The sequence below is a fragment of the Neltuma alba genome, unplaced genomic scaffold (assembly GCF_004799145.2).
Source record: "Neltuma alba isolate B1F8T4 unplaced genomic scaffold, ASM479914v2 tig00004202_pilon, whole genome shotgun sequence".
In the NCBI taxonomy this organism is placed as follows: Eukaryota; Viridiplantae; Streptophyta; class Magnoliopsida; order Fabales; family Fabaceae; genus Neltuma; species Neltuma alba.
In genome coordinates, this window is record NW_021633603.1 from 25775 (window position 1) to 46693 (window position 20919).

At 36.3% G+C, this 20919-nt stretch overlaps 3 protein-coding genes and 1 pseudogene across 4 annotated transcripts; 3 read left to right on the forward strand and 1 right to left on the reverse strand.

Annotated features, from left to right (window-relative positions):
* The first annotated feature begins 477 nt into the window (after window positions 1-477).
* On the forward strand, window positions 478-5439 carry LOC114743958 (RNA pseudouridine synthase 4, mitochondrial-like). 2 transcript variants are annotated; one of them, XM_028932144.1, is made up of 10 exons: window positions 478-874; window positions 1318-1389; window positions 1557-1694; window positions 1779-1826; window positions 1914-1994; window positions 2561-2674; window positions 2831-2929; window positions 3878-3989; window positions 4610-4656; window positions 4749-5439. In XM_028932144.1, the coding sequence occupies exons 1-10, from the start codon at window positions 512-514 to the stop codon at window positions 5091-5093; spliced, it is 1419 nt and encodes a 472-aa protein (XP_028787977.1). In that variant the 5' UTR covers window positions 478-511; the 3' UTR covers window positions 5094-5439. The 2 variants fall into 2 exon arrangements, with proteins under 2 accessions (XP_028787977.1, XP_028787978.1); XM_028932145.1 differs by lacking the exon at window positions 1914-1994.
* Window positions 5440-9608: 4169 nt separating this feature from the next.
* LOC114743957 (probable cinnamyl alcohol dehydrogenase) lies at window positions 9609-11597 on the forward strand. The gene is made up of 5 exons (XM_028932143.1): window positions 9609-9771; window positions 9863-9976; window positions 10061-10288; window positions 10539-10978; window positions 11140-11597. Exons 1-5 carry the CDS (start codon window positions 9683-9685, stop codon window positions 11340-11342), a joined length of 1074 nt encoding a protein of 357 aa, XP_028787976.1. The 5' UTR covers window positions 9609-9682; the 3' UTR covers window positions 11343-11597.
* Window positions 11598-14078: 2481 nt separating this feature from the next.
* Window positions 14079-16072, forward strand: LOC114743954 (probable cinnamyl alcohol dehydrogenase 1; annotated as a pseudogene).
* A 442-nt stretch (window positions 16073-16514) lies between these two features.
* Window positions 16515-19711, reverse strand: LOC114743963 (protein unc-50 homolog; the record flags this gene model as incomplete). Its single annotated transcript, XM_028932149.1, is given in 11 exon segments — window positions 16515-16891; window positions 16970-17041; window positions 17638-17760; window positions 17858-17916; window positions 18145-18213; window positions 18319-18352; window positions 18355-18413; window positions 18768-18834; window positions 18837-18860; window positions 19378-19403; window positions 19629-19711. Coding segments are annotated over 11 exon segments (681 nt in total), but the record flags the coding sequence as incomplete, so codon positions are not given.
* Window positions 19712-20919: the final 1208 nt, after the last annotated feature.

Consider the following 20919-nt stretch of genomic DNA (forward strand, 5'->3'; position numbering starts at 1 on the left):
GTTAAATGTCTTGGAAGCTAATCAAGCTTCTTCTTCTTTTTTCTTTTTTTTTGAAAAAAGGCTTCACAATCCCAAGAGTGGTTACGAGTATCTATGGATCATCCATTAATACTTGCCGAGAGATGGAAAGAAAGGGCACCATTGTGGCGCAAATATGAAGCATTTTGGGCCAAAGCCCATGAAACAAAACTGTTTAATTAATATTTCTATTAAGAATAATTTTCAGAGTTTATATTCCCATCTGAAAATTTTATTGGTTAGATTGTTAGAAAAATTTAAATCAGAGTACATATATTTATTATAAAAATAAAGGTATTTTATGGGGAAAATTTCAATAGTAAAATGACAGTTCCTTATCAAAAAAAAAAAAAGACAGTTGAATTGCAAAGGTTTTTACTAGTACAATTTTTAATGGGGATTTTTCCAATTTGGTCATGGTTATGTTGGTTATACACTTCCTGGTCAAGGGAAAGTCTGAAACGGGGAACAAACCCTCGAGGCTTCCATCACCATGACGGAGCCAATCTTCCTCCGTCTCATCAAACTCCTCTTGCCGGCATCCTCTTCTACCCTCCATGTCGGTGGGACGCTCCGCCTATCTGGCTTTGGATCCAGGCACACTAGATATTACTCCAGCACTCTTCGTAGCTTAAACGAAGTTGAGGGGCAGAGGAAGGACGTCAAATGGCTTACTCTGCCGCCTTTTACTCCCACCGTCAACGGTGCTGATCTCGGAAAAGTACTTTCCGACCGCCGTTCCGAAGCTAAATGCGGGGTTGGAGCTACATCCACCACTACTGCGCTCAAGTGGGTTCTTAAGTGCTGCCCTGAGCTACCCCGAAGCCTAGTACAGAAGCTCTTTCGTCTTAGACAGGTAACCCCATTGCTCGTTTATTTGGTGCTATGAAAAGAGCATAACCTGCTGGTGTTGTTTATGTAACTGGGGAAGGGTTCCATTCTAAACCTCTCAGTTGGTGTAGACTTTCTGTGTTTCCCCCCGTTTTTCATCCTTCGTATGAAATATGGATAATGGACGGTTACTACGTCCTGAATTAAATATTTTATTGGCTCCCCCGAATTGTTATTGCCATGCGCTCATTCCACATGAGTATAGCGCATATTGGGTTAAAAAGTTACCCTGTTCTCTTATGGCACAGAGGCACAGTGATTTATGTGTACATGCTTCACTTTGAGGGGAAAAAAATTGAAGTCTTTGAATTTGTTTCTCACGGGCAATATATAAGATTCCCTCACAATACTTTTAAATGCCGGCCTTTTTTCCAGCCTAATCAATCGATGTTCACTGCTTTATGCCAGGTCCGAAGAGAATCTGCTGCTGAGGAGAACGAAACTATAGAAACTCAAGAACACAAACATAGACTAAAAAGGGTATCCAACAGCTATATAAATTTATCATACTGCAAAAGTGAAAAAAATTGATTTTTTTGTGCATATTCATCTTCTCGTCATTTTCCTAGTACATGTAGAATTTTTTCGCTTTTTCATATTTAATGGTTGTCTTTGAGTGGTTTTACTTCTGATGCATATAATGGAAGGTGACAGCCAAAGACACCTTGAACTTAGGAGATAGGATCTTTCTTCCGGCTAGTGTTAAAGAGACGCCTCAAGAGAAACACGAGTGTGGTATCACTGCTGCTGAAGTGAACTTTATCCAAAGCCTAGTGTTGCATAAGGTTTTCAACTTTAATTCTTATTATTTGAGATCTCAGTTGATTGTGCTTCTAACATGTAAATTTATTATGCTTTGTGAAATTTAGGACCCTGCCATTCTTGTTCTGAACAAACCTCCAGGGCTGCCTGTTCAGGTAACTGTTTGATGCGCCTTGTTGATTTTCTTTGTTATAGTGATCTCCATTGATCATTAGTTAAATCTGAACCTCTCCTTGAATAAGGGTGGCATCAATATCAGCAGGAGTTTAGATGAAGTAGCTGCAGCATGTTTAACTTATGAATACTCAGAATCTCCTCGACTGGTGAGTTTCTGAGTGATATATATATTTATTATGATTCATAACAGTTCTTTTCTGAAGCTATTTACAGGTAGAATTATCTTCTTTCTCTAGAGCACGTATAGACGATATGCTTCCTTAGGCAGAGGAACCCTTGATGAAACTTCATCCACTACAAAATTATCCTTTGTTATGTGTATTAGGGTTCACAAAATAAGGTTTTATGCTTTAGTGGTATCACTCATAAAATACATTTTGTAAAAGATCCTTACTGGTCACAGACAACTCTTTAAAATAAATTAAACAGAATATTTGTCCTGTGTGCTTTGCCTAATTTGATAGAAATCATTTAAATGTTCTAATATTTAGGAGGGCTCCAAGATCCAAGAAAGTCGCATCAATATAGCAGTGAAAATTATAAAGCTTTAGTTATTATTATTATTCTGTGAAAGATCATGGGAACTGTATCGCTATTACAAAACTTAAAAATACATGAGATCAGTTTGATAGTTTTTTTCCCCTATCTTACGATATTTGTGATTGGGAAAAACTAGCTATTGGATTGATACTTAAACTAGGCAGGATATTAGGTGCATAGACTGGACAGAGATTGTACGGGCATTTTGGTGATGGGAAGGACACAGACAAGTGCTACAGCGCTGCATTCCATATTCCGGGAGAAAACTTTCAGGGCATCTGATGATGTGAGTTTTTATGCTTTATTTTTTTCTTTGTACTTATTTCAACAGATGCCTTGTATAAAAATGATTATTTTTTAACATTAGTCCTTTATGATCATAATCTCAAGTTGCATACTTGTAATTTTTTTTCCTGATCTGCTGGCACTTAATGATTTGTAGATTGGTAAGAAAAGGAGAATCCTACAAAGAAGGTACTTAGCACTGGTCATTGGATGTCCACGACGTCCAAAGGGGTTTGTTTCCGCTTCATTGGGTAAGGTTGGATTATATCCTTATTTCTCATTTATCCAAGTTTTCCAATTCGCAACAAAATCACTGCGCTTCTGCGCACTTCTTCTGGTTGTTCATCGCTGCATTTGATAAATGTATGCCTTTATTATGCAAAAAAAATGCAATTATCCATCAATATTGTTTGACAACATTCCAGCGAATGCTATTGTTAGACATGTCATAAAAAATAAAAATTATTCCCCCAGTCCTTTTTATAAGAACCTTTTTGAGAGTTTATCTTGGTTTTCTGTATAAGACGCTTTTCTAATTGTCTATTGTATTAATTTTTTTCCCCACAAAAATGCCCTTAATTAGGTGAAAAGAGATTACTAAGAATATGGGGTCTCATTAATTTTACGATTTTTTTTTTTTGGGGGGGGGGGTGGGGAGTCCAAATGGTTGACAAATTAATGCCACTACTTCAATAAACTCCATTTCTCAATTCTTGTAAAGTAGTTAAAAGGGTTTTATATATAGGACCAGAGGTAGTACTTTATTGTTAAATAGTATCAGCATAAGCAACTAAGGTTTAAGGTTTTAATGGATCTTAACTTAAAATAATGAGGTATGAATACCCTCTGCTATAAGAACCAAGTTGAAACGCATTCTTGTGTGCTCAAACCTGCTAGACCTTGAGTATGACCTCCAAACACTCACGTGAAAGCTTAGGGATAATCTTTGGTTTTTCCTCTAGGCATTCATGCAAAATATTGGAATGGTAATTTCACGTTGTATCTGCAGACCAATTAATTCCAATTCACTGGCAACACAAGACTGCGTGGGCTTTACAACTAGTTGGTTCTAACACATAACAGCAAACAGCATAAATGTGCTACCCTACATATGTTCATTAATTTGTTGAAGAACTTGGATCATCTGGAAAATTGAAAGCTTCCTCTACAGTATTGAAACCTTCTGTCCTTGTTTCGGTTTCAGGTGGTGGTAAACAACGGGAGATCTGATAGAATAGCCATCATTGACAATTCTTCGGAATTATCGTCGCAGCATGCAATCACGGAGTATCGAGTGATTGGGTCCTCGCCGCATGGTTAGTAATGAGGGTCACTTCAAATTTTAAAATCCAATTTACCTTATTTAGAGTCACAGCTCACAGCTAGTATTTGGTCAATGATAAAGCCTCGTAATTATGGTATTATTTATATAGAACATACTAAAATTTGTGTTTGAATCAGAGATGGGGGTAGGAACTGGTAGGGTAAGGTGCTCCGGAGACGCATGAAAAATTGCAAAAAACAAAAGAAACAGCAGAACAAACTCTTTAGCTTGAAAGGCTAGTGTCTCTCTCAAACCATACTAACTATAGTAGGTCTCTAACTATGTTGCAGAGTTCAAATGTTTCCTGTTCACAGCTCGTGAACAATTCGGCTTAATATTCCTCACAACTTTTATAGATATGTTGAATCGAATTGATTCTTCCTTTGCTCTCTCTCACGCCTCAATCTACAATATAGTCCCTTCTGACGGCCCTACTCTCTTCCTCTTGCACCTCAATGCATGAGAGTTGATTAGCTCTGTTATCTCCAGTACCATAAGCTCAGTAACTCGTGGTCCATCAGTTAACTTTTGTTTGGGAATTTGCATTCGGCGCCCCTTATGATGGCTTTTGAGATTGAGTCAGTTCCACTTAAGCCTCCGCTAATTGTGCAGGTTACTCATGGTTGGAGCTATCACCATTAACCGGGAGAAAACACCAGGTTTTACATTAACTAGCTCATCTTGGTTTTACATTTAGTTATCAAAACACGAGGAGCATCTAATCTAATCTAATCTTGTGCTGGTGCCATAGCTTCGGGTCCACTGTGCTGAAGTGTTGGGAACACCAATAGTTGGTGACTACAGGTATGGATTGCAAGCTCATAGGAGGTGGAAACACTTTGATGTGCCGGATGAGGAGGACTCAAATGGGGACGAAGAACTCCCCTTTGGGCTCAATATGAACAAGGGAAGTATCTCTGAGAAGCAACCTCGTTTACATCTTCATTGTAAGCATATAGTCTTGCCCAATGTATCTCAAGCTCTGCAGGATGTGCAATCATCATCCACCCATGATCTTGGAAATGTAGAAAGCCTCGAGTTTGTTGCTCCTCTCCCTCCATATATGCAAAGAAGTTGGAATCTGACAAAATCCTGAGTCATGGTTGAAAGGTAACAGCTTGTCACGTTCACTAGATTCAATCACGGTTCTTCCTCACCGCTGCCCTACTGCATATTTTATGCTCTCAAGTCAAACAGCCAACATGATTACGTTAAGGTTTTGGCGCCTGTACCTCAGATAGCCACTTGGTTTTTGTGTGTGGCTCTTTGTGCTCCCAAGTCTCCTTGCAATCATATCAAACATCAATTTTCCCTCCAATTCCTTTAATAGGAAGTGTCATGTATTGTATTGACCTTCGCATCTTTAATTCTAGTATTCTCATGTTATTCTAATTGCACGTTAATTGAAATCTTCATTGAAGGCAGAAGAAATGCTGCTGCAACCTACTGTTCTGTCTGTCAAAGCCTTCTAGATAAATCATCCTTAGTCTATCAACTTCAAATCAAGGGTAAATGGCAAAGTTGTAAAATGCTAATCTACTAACGAATGTCTGTTATTCAAATAGTAGTCTTTTAATTTTGTTTAGGTAAAACGAATGGTGAAGAGTTTATTTATGAATAATGTTTTGAGTTTCAACAACGAATGTGGAAAAAAAAAGAAGTGGACTTCATTTAGTCTGACTTAAATTAATCGGAATTAAATGAGACTTCCGAAATTGACAAACTCAATAAAACAAATGTTCGATTATTAAGGAGACACGTTCAGTAAAAAGCTTCTGGGTGCTTCATTTTTCTGTGTGACTATTATAGCTTGTTTAGTCTTGTCGATTATTGATGCTTATCCTTTCTAATGTCTTCCCCACCCCAAATGTTGGGGAAATTGCTTATAACTCTAATCCACATCTTTGTATATTTTGTTTCATACATATAATTACCTTCACACCTAATACACCATCCAGCCGCAAAATACTTCAGCGTTGGGGTGTATTAAGAATACCCCACAAATTTTGAACAATGAATGATAGCATGTTGATGCCTAAACACAATACTTTTACCGAGATACTAACTCCTATCCTTAATATAAAATTCAGATAATTAATTTATGAATATTAAGAAAATTAAATAAATTAGTTGTTTGTAATAAGTTTTTTTCTAAAATATCCATATCAATCATGTGCATTGAAATTACATCTCAACAAAGACTACTTGACATAATCACCATGGAAATTACTTGCGAGCAAAATAAATAAATATTAAAGATAAAATGAATTAAGATATTATATTTAAAATCAAATTAAATTTTTAATTAGTTCTTATGTTAAGATTAAGCACAGAGGTATTATGCTGTAAAACATCAACCGTGTGTTACTAATTGTATCCAAAAATATCATGAGGTTAATTGTGGTTATATTTTGTTCAGTTGAATAATGGAAGCAACCTAGCTACTACGTCAAAGAAATTAGCCACCACCAACATCGTTATCATGAGGTGGCAATAATGATCGATGGGGTTGGTGACCACGGCGTGAGCCTGTGTCGAATCTTTCAAGTCTTCTTCATCTTCGTGCTGACCCTCACCTCACCAAACCCTCGGAATAAACAAATAAACTAAAAATACAGAGAAGGCAATGTTTTGGGTATGAGAAATAATTAGATAGGGTTTGATTTTCTGTTTTGGCTTGATTTGACCAGGAGACCGAATGAGCAGAAGCTTGAAGATGACATGCAACCAAATTTCAGAACCAAAAAATTACCGTGCAGTCTCATATAAACAAAAATTAATTATTAAAAAATTTCACACTAAATAAGCACATTACTAATTGCTAATTAATTATAAAACTTGTCAATAATTGAATTACTTCCAGAAATAGTCCAAAAGGAAAAGTTGAAAATAAGAATAAAAAGATAAAAAGAAATATCATATAAAGCCGTGCCTTAAAAGTCAGTGCGGACTTGTTAGATTTGTGGGTGATGGGGTTTGGAGAGAGTCGCAGCCTAATAAGAAAAATCAACGTTAACCAGAAGTCGAAGCCCACCTGTCTCTTTAGTGGAAAACCGGGACCTCATTCTCTGAATATTTTATAAGTAACGTACAAAATGAGAATATTTTTGAAAGAATTACAATAAGATCCTAAACAAGAAAAATAATTGAAACACAAGTTTTAAAAGTTATCATTCTCACCGTAGGACTTGTCGTTATTGATTATTGAGGTTGTTATTGGGTCTTTTTGGCAATTATTTTTCTTCTGTAAGATTTAAATGTAATTCTCCTAATATTTTAGCTAAATTATTTATACATATAATATAATTGATTCAGTTTTCTCAAGTGAAAAATAATAAACGAGCAAATCCATCTCAGTGGGGATGCAGTGTTTCTTATTGGCTTGTTAGGCGATTGTCATACTTATCCACGTTGGACTTGGATGCAATGAACACCGGTTTAATTTGATAAATAAAATAGAAAAAATTTAATCATTTGGTTTTTACAATTTTGACTTAATTAGAGTTTAATCTTTGATCATGAGATGAAAGGGTAGGTGTGAGGTCTCAAAATTTGTCTTCATAGAGAAGGTAGCACGTCACCCCACAAAAAATGGTAATCTGGCCGTGCTTCAATTTTACGGGTATTACTCTCCAAGAAATTAACAAACACTAGAAAAAATTATAATACAACAACATAAATAGTAAAAATTAATTATTATATTTTTGGTGAGGCCTTTTTTTGCCAAAAAGATGAGGATTTAATTTACTTAATGATGCCTATCTATTATCACTCCTTTTTCTCCAGAATTAGGTGTGATTTCTATTAGTTGATTCTGCATTTGTGACGCCCGCCCCACCGGAAAATTCATCTAATTATAATGTGAATTTATTAGCACTCAAGCTTTCTTAATTTACGAGTTTTTTTTTTTTTTTTACAGTCAAAATTTGCATCTATTACCAAATTTGATTGATCAATCTGAAAAATAGCCCGTATTATTTTAACTCAGATTTTTTATGGTTCTTTCCTAACAAAACTTAATGTCAACCCAAAAAAAAAAAGAACTTCAGAAAAATTATGGCATTTTATGATGGGTAAAGTAGTATCCAGCAGCATTCTAATATTGCTTTTGACATGCATTTAATATTTAAATACTAAGGAGGTTGAATCTAGCAGAATGGACCAGTCCCTCACAACGTGATGAACTAAAATTCGAATTTTCACTGAAAGAAGTACCCACATTTAGTACCGTCAGTGTCTCGAATAAAATTGCCTCCAATAAAAGGATACATATACTTTAGCAAGAAGAAATATCTAAATCTTATTTATAATACATTCAACACTCTAATTTTATTATAGTACATCTAATTTTTTAAAGTTCTAAACCATAAATAAGATTTTGGCCCAAAAAAAACCATAAATAAGATTAGGATCTTCAATGTAATTAAAAAATAATATTAGAAAGTGTTGAAATTAAATACGCAAAAAAAATAATATCAGATATGCTGTAAATAAGATTAGAATATGAATTTTATAAACCTAATATAGGATTTGTAATTTTTTGGGTAAACTCCGGTCAGGAAAGGGTTGCATTTTTCTTTTGATGGGTTTGATGGAATTAATGTTAACATTTAATGCAACAGAATTATACGCAACAGAATTAATGTTAACATTTAATGCAACAGAATTAATGTTAACCCATGCTTTTAATAAAATAATTAGTGACGTGTGTGTGTGTATGAAAATTTTCTATCTCCGCCTCCAACTGCTGAAGGTTACAACCAATTTTATTTTATTTTTGGTAAGATACAACCAATTTTTTGCATGCATACCTACCCAATTTTTTAATTAGTTGACACTGATAATAGCAAAGGAAATAGTTGGCAAGGGGAATAAAAACAATAAAGAAAATAATAAGTGCACTTACTCACGGCGGAGGATAAGGGATCGCATCCTAAAAAATAAGAGCCATAATGGCTTCACAATTTATTCAATCTCTTCTTGTGTTTAGAGGAATCTTCTTATGCTTATCATCTGATTTGACTTTCTAATTAATAAAAACAATTAAGTTATAATCTCCACCCTAATGTATATTTTTTTTAAAGTAACACCCTATATATTAAGGTAAACCTTGGTATGAAAAATTATTTTAGGATACCAATACAAAATTCAACAAAAATATGCTCTTTCTACTAACTTGAACTTTTTTTTTTTGGGTACAAAAAATGTGTGTATGATTCGTTAACAAGATCAACTGTCACAAGTATTGATTTCGGTAATTATCTCCAACTGTTAGTTTTCGACACGGTCAAGTTTCTCGTCTCTGCTTTCATCCAAAAAGACAATCGTCCAGGCTAAGATAAGATAATAAGAACCGTACGATATGACATGTAGGGGTGAGATTAGTGGAGAGAGGATGACCAGACATGAAGAAGGAAGCGGAGGATTAAACCTCACTGTTTCACCTACCGCGCCCGCAGGCCCCACACCCTACAGTTCCTGTGTCTTTATCAGTTTCTCAGTTAATAATAATAATAATAATAATTAAATAACGTATATTTTTGTGTGCTACTTCCATCCTCATCCTCCCCATCTTTTGTAGTTTTGCGCCCACTACGCAGTACGCACTCATAAAGGGCTCATCCTTCCTTCTCTCTTCGCCTGCCATTTTCCTTTGTTGCATTCTCTCTCTGCCTCTGAGACAACATGGGAAGCGTTGAAGGAGAGAGAACAACTGTTGGATGGGCTGCACGAGACCCTTCTGGGATTCTCGCTCCTTACACCTTCAATCTTAGGTACTTAATTTTTACCTTCATTAAAAATCTCATCTTTTTCTCCCACGTTTCGGTTCCTCTTGTTCTAACTCTTCAAATTACGCACTTTCAGGAACACGGGGCCCGATGATGTGTATATCAAGGTTCACTACTGTGGAATCTGCCATTCGGATCTGCATCAGATTAAGAATGATCTCGGCATGTCCAATTATCCCATGGTTCCTGGGTAACTAAACAACCAACAAAATCCATTAACACGCTTCCCTCTGCTTATGGCTCTGAGCTGATGAGTTATCTTATATGTGTATAGGCATGAGGTGGTTGGGGAGGTGATCGAGGTGGGGTCGAATGTGACCAAGTTTAAGGTCGGAGAAGTGGTCGGAGCTGGACTGATCGTTGGGAGCTGTAGAAATTGCAGGGCATGCAAATCTGATATTGAGCAATATTGTGGCAAGAAGATCTGGAATTACAACGATGTGTACACAGATGGAAAACCCACCCAGGGTGGCTTTGCTGAAACCATGGTCGTCGATCAAAAGTAATATAATCAATCCTCACCTTAGCTTCTATTCCAATATTCTCACCAGAGCTCCCTGCTTTTGATTCTTTTGAAAGTTCCTGAAACTCACTTCGGATGTTGACGCATCTTTTAACCAATTCCAAAATTTTATGCTTTATGCTCTTCAAAGATTCCTTCAAAACCTCACTTGAAAAGAAAGACAATCATAAGCACAAGCACTTTATGTTCACCGATTATGAGGCTGCGTTTTCTTGATTGGGGTTTTCAGCTTCGTGGTGAAGATACCAGAGGGCATGTCGCCCGTACAAGTGGCTCCACTGTTGTGCGCCGGCGTGACGGTGTACAGTCCATTGTCACACTTCGGACTGAAAGAGAGTGGGCTAAGAGGAGGAATAGCAGGGCTTGGAGGAGTGGGACACATGGGTGTGAAGGTAGCCAAAGCCTTGGGACACCACGTGACGGTGATAAGCTCGTCGGAGAAGAAGAAGCAGGAGGCTCTGGAGCACCTTGGAGCAGACGATTATGTGGTTAGCTCAGACGAAACTCAGATGCAGAAGATTGCTGATTCACTTGATTATATCATTGATACCGTGCCAGTGGGTCACCCTCTTGAGCCTTATCTCTCTCTGCTCAAAGTTGATGGCAAGTTGATCTTAATGGGTGTCATCAACACTCCTCTGCAATTCGTCAGCCCCATGGTCATGCTTGGTATAGGATCTCTCTCTCTCTCTCTCTCTCTGTCAGCTTTTTCGTCCCTTTGTTTTCCAAAAGCTTCATACCAGGGTCTGGTTAGATTGATTTTGGTCGATGTTTGAACTGTATGTTGTGATTTGAAGTTGTTGTAACTTAATTAATAATTGATGTGGCAGGGAGGAAGATGATAACAGGAAGCTTCATAGGGAGCATAAAGGAGACGGAAGAGATGTTGCAGTTCTGGAAAGAGAAGGGACTGAGTTCAATGATAGAGGTGGTGAAGATGGATTATATCAACAAGGCCTTTGAAAGATTGGAGAAGAACGATGTGAGGTATCGGTTCGTGGTTGATGTTGCTGGCAGCAAACTTGATGAATGAAAATGAAACACATGTCATCCTAAGTAACTTTCTGCAAAACTCAATAATTATGATTTGTGGATGCCTCATCGGAATATCGGATATGTTTGTTGTCTCGTCGAATATTTAAATGCGATTTCTTTCCAAAGAATTCTAAATTTTCTGTCGGGAACTGTTGGGTGGTATTTTATATTATGTGATCTGTAGTAGTTCGCCAACTATGTGACATTTGTTACCCTATCTTCCAATGATAGTAAAAAGAAGTCTGACAATATAGTCAACTAGCAGATTATAGTCGGGGGGTTTTTAATGCTTAATTTAATTTCTTAATACTACCTCCTCTCAGTGCTATTTGTAATTTATAATATAAAAATTAATTAAATTAGTTATTTGAAATAAATAGATATTTTTTTCAAAAAATTTTTACTAATAAAATAGAGTAGCTGAAACTACTATTATTATAAAGATTATCTTTTAAAAAAATAAATGTAAGAGACAAAATGAATTGAAATTTTATATCTATGATCAAAATAAAAATCAAATAAATTATTATATTAAAAACAGGAGGTAGTACAAAAGCTAGTTTAATTTTTAATTTGATTGTAAATGTAAGTTCTTAGTTCACTTTATCTCTTATATTTATCTATTTTTTTCAAGTAACTATTATAGTAGTTGCAAATATTAAAGATTTCAATAAATAGTAATTCTGGTTAATACACATGATTGATAAAGACATACTAAAAAAATAATATATATTTATTATAAATAAATAATTTAGCTGATTTTTTTAATCTATAATGAACTCTTGTATTAAAGATCAAAGTCGGAGGTAGTATTCAAACTCGATCATTGGGATAATAGTATAAAATTATTTTCATGAAGCACGTTGTAAAATTTTTGAAGTAATTGATATTTTTTAAAAATAAATTCCTAAACTACGTGGTACAAAGAGAAAAATTGAGAAGAAAAAAATACATAATTAACAGAATTTCAGAAAAGAAAATATTAACTAATTTTATTCAGTGTGGGCAGAGATCTTAAGTTTTTAACTACGTTTTTAAAAACCCAAATGGGATGAACATATCCGCTGGCCGGGTCTAAACGTGCAGCCGTGAGTTGCAGACTCCTTAGCTAAGATGCGATTAACAATATCCTCCCTCGTGGATTTGTGTCCGGCCCAAATAACTGAATAAGGAATCTTGTTGACAATGATTGGATGGGATTGAATTCCCTTCTTGATTGATTAAATGTTTGTTAGGAATCAACAGGGATTAGTCTAAGTAGTAAGCAGTTTGGTATCGTTTAAACGAAATCTCGAGTTCAAGTCTCAGGGTATGCATAAATTCCCGTTAGGAGACTCAACCACCATAGCCAGGTGCGCGACGCGGATCGGATCCAAATGTAGTCGGAGTAAAGCTCCAGTAAACTAAGTGGGTAACAAAAAAAAATGTTTGTTAGGAGTTATTTACAACATGACAAATCATAATTTGAATAGTTATGTAGTAAATCATAATTTGAATATTCATTGAGAAAAGTGTTTACTTTTAGTATTTAAGTGGTGTTATTAGGATGCTAACAAAAGGAAATTTTAATACATTTAATTTGATAAGTAAAATTTGCCCACAAAACTTGAATATTGTGATACAAATAATATATAATTTGAAACTTTCATAACTGACTCTCTTCACGGTTCGTCTTTTTATGCTTCAATTTTATAGTCATTACTGTGGGACTAAATTAACAAAAATATTACAATCATTATTATAATATATAATTCAAGAACATCAAATTAAAAAACAGATCACATAAAATCTTCAATTTTGTTAAAATTATGTTAACAAGTGTTTCTTTCAATTAAACAAGCGGAGAGCGAAAACAGTCCACAAGGGATGTATAAACACAAAGGGCTGGCCCAGGGGGTACAGCAAAGAAAGAGCCCACTACCACAAGAGATATATAAACACAAAACTGGGCTTACAATTTATGCTCGAACTGTTTGGTCACTGCTGCAAACCAGAGCGTGATGTGGCATTCATTAATCTTTCTTGGTTGCTGGAATATTTTTCAAAATGAAGTGACGTGTTTTTCTGTGAAGTCTTATAAATTAAGGAATTTATATGAATGGTTGTCTAGAAAGTAAACACAAGCGGCATCAGAGTCCTAAAGATGTGTTATGAAAGATCATAACTTAAAAAGAGGTAACCACCACTTGGTAAGAAGCTGTGTGGTTTTAAACAATCTTGTGTGCTAGAAGAATGCAACTCTTGATGAAAAAGGTATTTTAAATAACTTTTGGCTCTTAAAAATGTTGTTTCATGTGGTCATGATTTTTAATTGAAGAGGTATATTGTATCAAGAAACATCTCTTTAAGTCATCATTTTATGGTTTATGCATATTTCTCGTCATCTCTTCACCTCCAGACAATCATTGCCCCCAACAATGTGTGTTGTTTTTGGCAGAGGAATAATGAAAATGAAGCATCTGTACTGAGTGTTGTGTGTTTGTGTGCTTATCTGGCTAGCCAAGGTAAAAAAACAAATTTTGATGCCTAACTGATAAACATACAAGAACCCCGTAATAACACAAACATCAAATGAGGCCTCGATTTGTGGGGGGAGGAGAAGGATGACAACAAGATATTAGGCGCCAATTGTCCCCCCATCTGTCGTACCACTCAAATTCGCGCCATTCTCCTCTTATTGGATTTTATGCCTTGCACATGAAAACGTACGAGGACCATCTCATAAGATATATACGGCGAGTGTGAGGCCTGGATTTGTAGAGGTAGGACGACTTCGACGACGATAAGCGGTACTACGCAATCGCATTATCGCAAAACTCGTGCCCTTCTTCTTCTCTCTTTGGCCGGCTTTTGCTTTCTTATATTAGTTCCTTCCTTTCCTCTCCAGTTTTTCGTCTCTCTGCCTCTGAGGCAATATGGGTAATGTTGAAGGAGAAAGAACAACAGTTGGATGGGCTGCACGAGACAACTTCTGGGGTTCTCTCTCCATACACTTTCACTCCAAGGTTAGTTATCTTCATAAAAAAATCCCATCTTTTCTCTATACGTTTTTCTTTTAGAATCATTGTTTGATCTTATACTTTCAGAAACACTGGGCCTGATGATGTGTATATCAAGGTTCTTTACTGCGGAATCTGCCATACTGATCTGCATCAGGCTGAGAATGATCTTGGCGTGTCCAAATATCCCATGGTTCCTGGGTAAACAACCAAGTGAATAATTTCGAATCAAATTAAATTATCTTTTAATGGCCTTCTCTGCTCGTGGCTTTGAGAGCTGACGAGTGTTCTGATATCTAGGCATGAAGTGGCCGGCGAAGTGATCGAGGTGGGTTCAAATGTGACCAAGTTTAAGATCGGAGACGCTGTCGGAGTAGGACTCGTCGTTGGGAGCTGCAGGAATTGCAGGGTATGCAAATCTGATATCGAGCAGTATTGCAGCAAGAAGATCTGGACTTACAGCGATGGAAGATCCACCCAAGGTGGCTTTGCGGAAACCATGGTCGTCGCTCAAAAGTAATAAATCACCCCCTTAAAACTCCATGCCTTGTATTCTTCAGAAGTTCCTGCAAAATCCTGCTTGAAAGCTGAAACCTTCATATGTTGGCACACCTTTTTTTGGCTTTTCACCAAGTCCAAAGTTCCATGCTTTGTATAGTCATCAAAGCCTCCGGCAAATCCCAATTGAAATATTCATCAGCACAAGCTTTTTTTTTTTTTTTTTTTAAATCGCCGATTCTGAACTCGACTTTTCAGCTTCGCGGTGAAGATACCAGAGGGAATGGCACCAGAGCAAGGGCTCCACTGTTGTGCGGCGGCGTGACAGTGTACAGTCCATTGTCACACTTCGGACTGAAAGAAAGCGGGCTAAGAGGAGGAATAGCAGGGCTTGGAGGAGTTGGACACCGGGGTGTGAAGATAGCGAAAGCCATGGGACACAACGTGACAGTGATAAGCTCGTCGGGGAAGAAGAAGCAGGAGGCTCTGGAGCACCTTCGGGCAGACGAGTACGTCATTAACTCGGATGAAACTCAGATGCAGAAGATTGCTGACTCACTTGATTATATCATTGATACCGTGCCAGCGGCTCACCCTCTTGAACCTTATCTTTCTGTGCTCAAAGTTGATGGTAAATTGATCTTAACAGGTGTCATCAGCACTCCTCTGCAATTCCTGAGCCCCATGGTCATGCTTGGTACTCCACCCCCCGCCCGGGGGTTGTCAATACCAGACGCATCTGGCACGACACGGCTTTGTTTGCAAAATTGAGATATTTCCTGGGCAGCAATTTCATAGCATATGGAATGTCAACAACGTTGTGTTGATTTTTGTGAATATTTGTGTTGAAAGCGCGGTACTCTTTGTAATGTAACAGGAAGGAAGATGATAACGGGAATATTCACAGGGAGCATAAAGGAGATGGAAGAGATGTTGGAGTTCTGGAAAGAGAAGGGACTGAGTTCGATGATAGAGGTGGTGAAGATGGATTACATCAACAAAGCCTTCGAAAGATTGGTGAAGAACGATGTCAGGTATCGGTTCGTGGTTGACGTTGCCGGCAGCAAAGCTCATGTTGCTCAGCCTCAGTTAAAGACCCGCCATTATGTCATATTGTGATCCTTAAATAACATTCTCAACAACTTATGATTACCAATAACTATTAAAGTTGCTTGTTGCGTTGTTGGTAAAATAAATAAGCCATGTATTGGCAATGGCTATTGTTCCCTGATTCACTGCTTCACTTTGGTACATTTGGAAACTCATTCGATGAACAAATATGTTTACCAAACTTAGAATTGATCATGATCCCCAATTGACACACTACCATCTTGCATTCAGAGCAGGAGGTAGTATTATATAGGACGAACTGAATTGAACAAAAATCACTAAATTGTAATACTGAAAATAATTCGTGATTTTATTCTTCAACAAATAATAAAAGTACTATTCAGTAATTATTAACAAAACATAACATTGTTAGAGTTATTATTTTTATTTTTCTTATTTAAAATTATTTTGTATAATAAATAATATTTGAATTAATTATAACTGATTTGACCGATTATTATACCATGAATTAGTGCATGCATATTTGGAATGTGGTTGACAGGAAACCCTTTTCTATTTGTTAGTTCACTGTTCATCCACTAGACTTTCGAGAAAGCTTGCGATTTAAAACAAAAATTCATTTTTGGGAGAAAGACACCAAAATGACATGGAGAAGATCAGATTTTTCTTTTTTTTTTACATCAAGTGGTTTCATTTGAACAAATATTCCCTATAACTATTAAAAAATTGCACCTCCTATCCTGACTTTACTACAATTCAACTTCCACTAGCAGTGGTGGTAGAAGACCTAGAAGGCCTTACTGGCCATTCCATCCCTAAGATACAAGCAAACAATAAGCCTTCTCAAGTTGATGCAGTCTTCCGAATGCTGTAAAACCTCAACGATGACAGATCAAAAGTGTTAGCCAGACTGATCACATTTGTCGACTGAAGAAGATGTTCATGAAATATTTAGAAGGATTGAAGCCACCCAAAATCACTGCAAATCAGAAATTGAGTTCAGACACAATATTAACATGTTATGAAAATACAAATGGGAAGCATGTTCAACACTTACAAATAGGAGAAAGGATGATGACAACACCAATCGGGTACAGAAAAAAAGTTGTCCTCTCCAAGAAGGGCAGAACTACAGCCACAGATGACAATCCATTAAACTCCATTTTATTCACTCCCAGTCATATCTAAGTAAGAACTTTAATTTCAGCGGTATGTGACTACATGTCTTCAGGAAATAAGCCTACTAATGAAAGGCATAACTGTGAAAGTTGTCTTTCACGCCATATGAGCTGGAGTTCAAGACTAACAAAAGTGGTGTTACAGTTCCAGACTCCAGATATTGAACCTCCTAAATTTTAGGGTAAAACTAAATCAAATTCAGCAGAGACCAAAAATAAAGAAAAGACTATCCAGCTTTGCATATCAAATATCAAACACACTAAAAGAAGATTGTAACCAAACTGCAGGAAAGCCTAATGCCTGACACCTCAAGTATAACTGAACACATAATATGAATTCACTAACATTGAGCAGATTTACGCTCAAGAGTCTAAAGCTGAAAAGAGAATATTTTCCAGGCTATAGCCAAACCCAATGAAAATGTACTAATGAAATAGAAATACTACAGGATCTAAATATCAAGAGTCCATCTAAACGAGAACTTTGTCCAAATTATTAATATGCCCCGGATGCCAGGGAGGGAGAGAGGGAGGGAGGGGATATTACCGTCATAACCTAAGAAATTGAGGTAGTGATAGTATGAAGCGCCCACCATGAACAGCAAATTTGACAGCAATGCTGGGATGAAACCATGAGCCACCAATAGAGGAGATAGAAAATAATGGATCACTGCCGGATGATCAGGCATCAGTACTACTGTGATGCAATATAGTACAGTCGCAAACATTATAACAGCTTCCATACTAACGAAGGAGTAAGGACTTACCATAAAGCAAGACAAACATAGGGAAGAAGGAGTTGCAGTGCACATCAAATGCGTATAGCCTTCCATGGAAAACCAAAAAAGAAGAATCAGCTATTAGAAAACGAAGCGTAAAATTCTAAAGCAAAGGGGAAATATTCAACGGCCCCAAATTTACCAGTGACATAAAAATTTTCAAAAGCAATGCAAAATTGTCGATTAAACCAACATATTTACATCCACTTCTAATGGAAGATTGACTTCTTCAGCCATCCATGACGAAATGCAGGAAACAACATTTTCCAACCTACCATTCAACACGCTGCTCAACTACATAACTATTAGGAGCCTCTTCTCGAAGATAGGAATTAGTCAGGAACCTGGAGATCACAAGGGGTCAAAAGATACATCTGTTATTGTATCAGGATTAAGTGATTCAGAAGAAAAGGATGATATACTTAATGTGTGTGGGTAGTATCCTTTACCAACAAAAAGTTGCCAGAGCTACTCCAGTCACCAAAAGTGAAAAACCAATACTGAGAATACAACAAAAAGTGCATGTGCAGCACTATGATCATACCTGAAGTGATAAGGAGATAATAATATTAGCAGAGTATCACTGATCTCAACAGGAAGAAGGTCATCAAATGTCTAAACCCGAAGCCATCAACCATTGTGATTCATGACTTCAGAAACAGCAAATATTCCAAAATAAGAGAAGTATAAATATGAAGAGGTGCCACCGCAAATGTTATAAAAAGGCAGTTTTTTTTTTTTTAAAGGAATGTTATAAAAACTGAAACGACCCTTTGTTATGTACACAAATGTTAAGGACTTGCATATTGATTTAGGTTTACAAAATTACAGTAATTTTACCTACTTGTCTTATGTATAAGTATGAAGAGATGGCACCACAAATGTAGAGCACACTTACGCTGCACAATATGCTAGACTTGCAACGGCCAAAAGAAGGCTGCAGATCACAACAACAAAAGCAGGTCGTCACGTGCCCATTGATTCTTGGTTTCTGATGCCAAAAAAATAAGAAAAAAACCAATTACACTTCCTTTAGTCTTTAGTTTATTACTATTTTTCACATTGTTAGATGATTTTCTACTCCCTGTGCAAAATAAAAGTTGTTCACTGAAGATTAAAACACATTTTCTTTTTTCCTAAAAAAATTTCTCTCTGTACCGAATCATTGCTAGATTATACTTGAAAGTTCAAATGAGTTTAAAAAGAAAGAGAAATTACTGCATATAACATCGTTTATGATTGTGATCAAATATTGATATCGCCAATATCATTCATCACCAAACGTAACTCAAATGTGTTACGTATGGAAGATTTTTAATGAATGTTTTTAAGATATAACAGCATATACTAAAATGTTTAGACAGTATGAGCCAGAACAATTCCAGTCCAAATAATTCATATAGCCAAGTAAATAAAAGCTGAACTTAAGTTGCTGGACCAATGGTTGTTGAAAAAGAAACATACAGATATATAAAAACCAATAAGATGTTCATGTGAAGTGAACTTACGTTTGTGATATTTAGTATGCTGATAGCTACATCCATCATCCAGTTCCACATCAAATGCATGCACCAGAAAAGCAATCAGAAAAACCGATAACTTAATCACAAGTACAAGGAGTGCAAGGGGTAAGTAGCGACTAAGCCTTGATTGATCATAATGTGGATTTGCATAATGAACAAGGCATTAATAAAAAGAGATTTACATGAATTTCAAATCCAAAAGGGGAAAGAGTATAAATGATTTTATATATACTTACACAACTTTTGGTGAGGTGCACAAGTGAAGCATTTGCCAGAAAGTATACTCAATATCCATTTGTTGCCACTGAAATAACAAAAACAATCACAAACAAAAAATTAAAACAAACAATCATTTCAACTAAAGGATAGTTAAAAGAAAATTAGAAAAGCATGCATTGCTAATTGTGATGTCACCCCTTTGATGCACTTCTATCAAAAAATGTAGCAACAGCATAAAGGATAAACCCATCTTCTCCAATTAAGAAATTTAATTAAAATGAATTCAGTCACAAATCTATACTAAGCAAAATTCAAATCAAACAGAAAAGTAGCAGCTTAACCCTTTCTGGCAAAGGGTTACGAATTAAGCTAAACAAAATAGAAAGGGAGAGAGAAGCTGGATTTTTTATCATCCAATCAATGAATACTTTTGTACAACACATGGTATTTAAAAAAAAAAAAAAAAAATTTGTACAGAGCACCCATGATCCTGAAAAACACGGTAGTAAAGAGAATGCTTCAATAAAATCAGGTTCATTATACTTTCATCACTTCCTAAAGTAATAATTTACAATACAAATTGCTTGAGCTAATGGAATCCAACAAAAAAAAAGCTAATCCAATAAGATCAGAGCTCAAAAGGGGGGGGGGGGGAACACTTGTTGAATACATACTAAGAATTTGGCTAAAATCATCATAGTTCTTGAGGAGCCCGCGGTCCAAATCAAATTTTCATCATAGTAGAATTAAAAAGCAATCATAAAGAAACTGTTCCTTTCTATACTTTCTGGCCAATTATATGCCCGGGCAGGTTAAGTATTGAAAATGAGAAGTAGAGATTAAGAAAATCTGTTAAAAAACTGTTTAGTATGAGAGATTATTTGTTACATGGGATTAGACGAACCCATGTATACGGGATTGGGAAATACCACAATAAGTTTGCCTAGTCCCATCTAACAAACAATTACTCATGCTAAATAATATTTTAATGATTTTCTCAATTGTAATCCCAATCTCTATCCCACATTTTCGATACTTTGTACCAAACAGGACCTATATCTCCTCCTCAATTGCCAGGGATATCTCATCATAGATCAATTCCATTCAACATTTGACAATGTAGGTCAAAGAATAGTAAGTGTGGAAGGTATATTCATTTTTCCCTTTGAAGAGTGGGGGGCAAATGAAAGTTTATTCTGTTGTCTTCTAGATCCACGAAGAACCACGGTCGATCTGTAGCATGCTTGAAACAAGGCATCTGAGGAAGTCTGAGGGGTAAAAGCTTGAGAGACTCCAGAAATCATTTCA

Excerpts from the sequence above, each read along its gene's own strand:
- LOC114743958 (XM_028932144.1), top strand. The coding sequence starts at position 512 with ATGACGGAGCCAATCTTCCTCCGTCTCATCAAACTCCTCTTGCCGGCA. Across the intron at positions 1,827-1,913 it reads CTCCAGGGCTGCCTGTTCAG|GGTGGCATCAATATCAGCAG; the intron begins GTAACTGTTTGA and ends TCCTTGAATAAG. Across the intron at positions 1,995-2,560 it reads ACTCAGAATCTCCTCGACTG|GTGCATAGACTGGACAGAGA; the intron begins GTGAGTTTCTGA and ends GCAGGATATTAG.
- LOC114743957 (XM_028932143.1), top strand. The coding sequence starts at position 9,683 with ATGGGAAGCGTTGAAGGAGAGAGAACAACTGTTGGATGGGCTGCACGA. Across the intron at positions 10,289-10,538 it reads ACCATGGTCGTCGATCAAAA|CTTCGTGGTGAAGATACCAG; the intron begins GTAATATAATCA and ends TGGGGTTTTCAG. Across the intron at positions 10,979-11,139 it reads CAGCCCCATGGTCATGCTTG|GGAGGAAGATGATAACAGGA; the intron begins GTATAGGATCTC and ends TTGATGTGGCAG.